General features: G+C 39.0%; 1 protein-coding gene across 1 annotated transcript in view; it reads right to left on the bottom strand.

The window, feature by feature from the left end:
• LOC106471854 (mucin-17-like) overlaps nucleotides 1-2,092 on the bottom strand; it is a gene marked incomplete at its 3' end in the record, with an annotated part of 51,118 nt that overhangs the window by 27,381 nt on the left and 21,645 nt on the right. The window contains exon 6 of the mRNA XM_022400467.1: nucleotides 650-1,722. Within this exon, the coding sequence (XP_022256175.1) occupies nucleotides 650-1,722 (1,073 nt within the window). The remainder of the gene's footprint in view (nucleotides 1-649; nucleotides 1,723-2,092) is intronic.

The following is a 2,092-nucleotide window of genomic DNA, read 5'->3' as shown; positions in this document are numbered from 1 at the left end:
CTGAACTGCATTAAAGTAAACGATATGTGTTGAACTGCATTCAAGTAAACGATATGTGCTGAACCGCATTAAATTAAAGGATATGTGTTGAACTGCATTAAATTAAAGGATATGTGTTGAACTGCATTAAATTAAAGGATATGTGTTGAACTGCATTAAAGTAAACGATATGTGTTGAACTGCATTAAAGTAAACGATATGTGTTGAATTGCATTTTGCTGGGTCATTTAATCAGAAATCTCAAAATGTATTTCTCATCCACCAAAGAGTTTCTCGAGAAATAATTCAAAATAATGAAACATGTAAGAGCATTTACCTTGCTATTATGTTTACAAATATTGTACGTTAGCTATCATATTCCCTTATTTACGTATTTGTCAAGGATTTGCAGTTTGTGTGCCTATTGTAGAATTTATCCAACATATGGCTACGCCCCCCAGTGGCACAGTGGTATGTCTACGGACTTGCAACGCTAGAATCCTGATTTCGATACCCGTGGTGGGCAGAGCACAGGTAGGCTTTGTGCTTAATTACAAACAAACATACAAATAGCAAACAATGACCCTTCTCCTTACTCATCAAGGCCATTAAACTGTAAAATTAAATAGCATGATGAATTAATGGTACTGTGAAACAAACAACAACATACCTTGCCAACTCTTGAGAAAACGTCTGTTGGCAATCGAAGTTCCTGTCATCCATAATGCTGCTTATAGCGGTTTCTCGCAGCTGAGGTCTGCTGCTGTCTAAAAGCTGACCTTCGGAAATGGTATAGTCCTCTCCATGTTTGCCATGATGGTGCCATGCAGGTCGACCTCCTTCGTAATTGAGTTGTTCATCTATTGACTCAAACTCAAAAGATTTGAAAGCTCCACTATTAATGTTCTGGTTTTTCATTGCTGAAAACGTCGCCAGCTCGGATTCGGTGTCATGGACCTCCTTAATTGGTGAAAAAGGAGGAAGCTTAGGGTCAGAGGCATGCCTTCGGTGTCTAGATTTCCTCGGGGACCCCTGGGGCGAGGTTCGAGCTGACGTGGATCTTTTAGTTGATAGAGGTGTTGAAGAAGAATGCGTAGCTATTCGATGCGTAGCAAGAGTATCAAGCTGAGATGTTGGATCATCCGACCATACAGAAGGATGCAGCGAAACTAGATCAGTCTCAGTTCGTCGGTACAGGCTTCGACTTTTTTCTCTGATTTCTAGGAGTCTTTTTCGTTCTTCAGTCACAGTTCTTAGTTCCTCACGCAACTGATGCTTCAAATTTTGCATATATGTTGGTAACTTCGAACCTGCTAGACTAAAGTCAGCTAATCCCAAACGTTGAGAAACTGCCTCGGGTGTCATCAGCGGAGACTTCAGATATGACGAAGTGGGTTTCTGAGAAACATCTTTCTTTGGTATAACAGTCGAAGTCGGTTCTGATGGTTGACTATTTAAACTTCCCAACTGTTTGATATAATGATCGCTCAAACTTACACGAGTCAAATCTCCTCCAGACGTTGTTACAGGTGCACTATCTAGTGAAGACGTCCGCTGAACCCACTGTCTGTCTGTTAAATGAAGGGGAGAACTACCAATTGAAAGGTTTCGAGCACGGTCTTTACCCCTCCTTGTAGGAATAGGTGAAGGTTCTTGATCCTGAGGAAGAGGGGGGAGCTTTCGACGAACTTTTCCAGATTTTGAACTGTCCGCCTCGCTCTGAGTATCAGAAGACTCACCAGTCTGAAATATTCCAATGTTTAGCTGAACGGTTTTTACACAGCTGGAAAGAACTGACCTAATTTAAGGTTATTTTTCTGTTTTTTATATTTTATCTTTATTTTTTACCAGTTGAAATACCCGTCAACTGACGTGGAATGTTTAAACTTAATTAAAACAATGTATGTTTAACAGCAATCATATATTTCAAAGTAATAACTTGAACATAAACTTTATCTAAAATCTTAAGATTATAACAAAACTTCTTCATAAACAATATTTGCAGTTTGCTTTCCATCTACCTACAAATAAATAAATAAATATTTTGAAGTGATCCCACTCTTGAACACCCTACATCTCATTGAGTATGAGAAAATCATGGTTGTTTAGAAAC

This window comes from Limulus polyphemus, unplaced genomic scaffold (genome assembly GCF_000517525.1).
Source record: "Limulus polyphemus unplaced genomic scaffold, Limulus_polyphemus-2.1.2 Scaffold4904, whole genome shotgun sequence".
Classification (NCBI taxonomy): Eukaryota; Metazoa; Arthropoda; class Merostomata; order Xiphosura; family Limulidae; genus Limulus; species Limulus polyphemus.
This window is presented reverse-complemented; position numbering and strand designations above follow the sequence as displayed.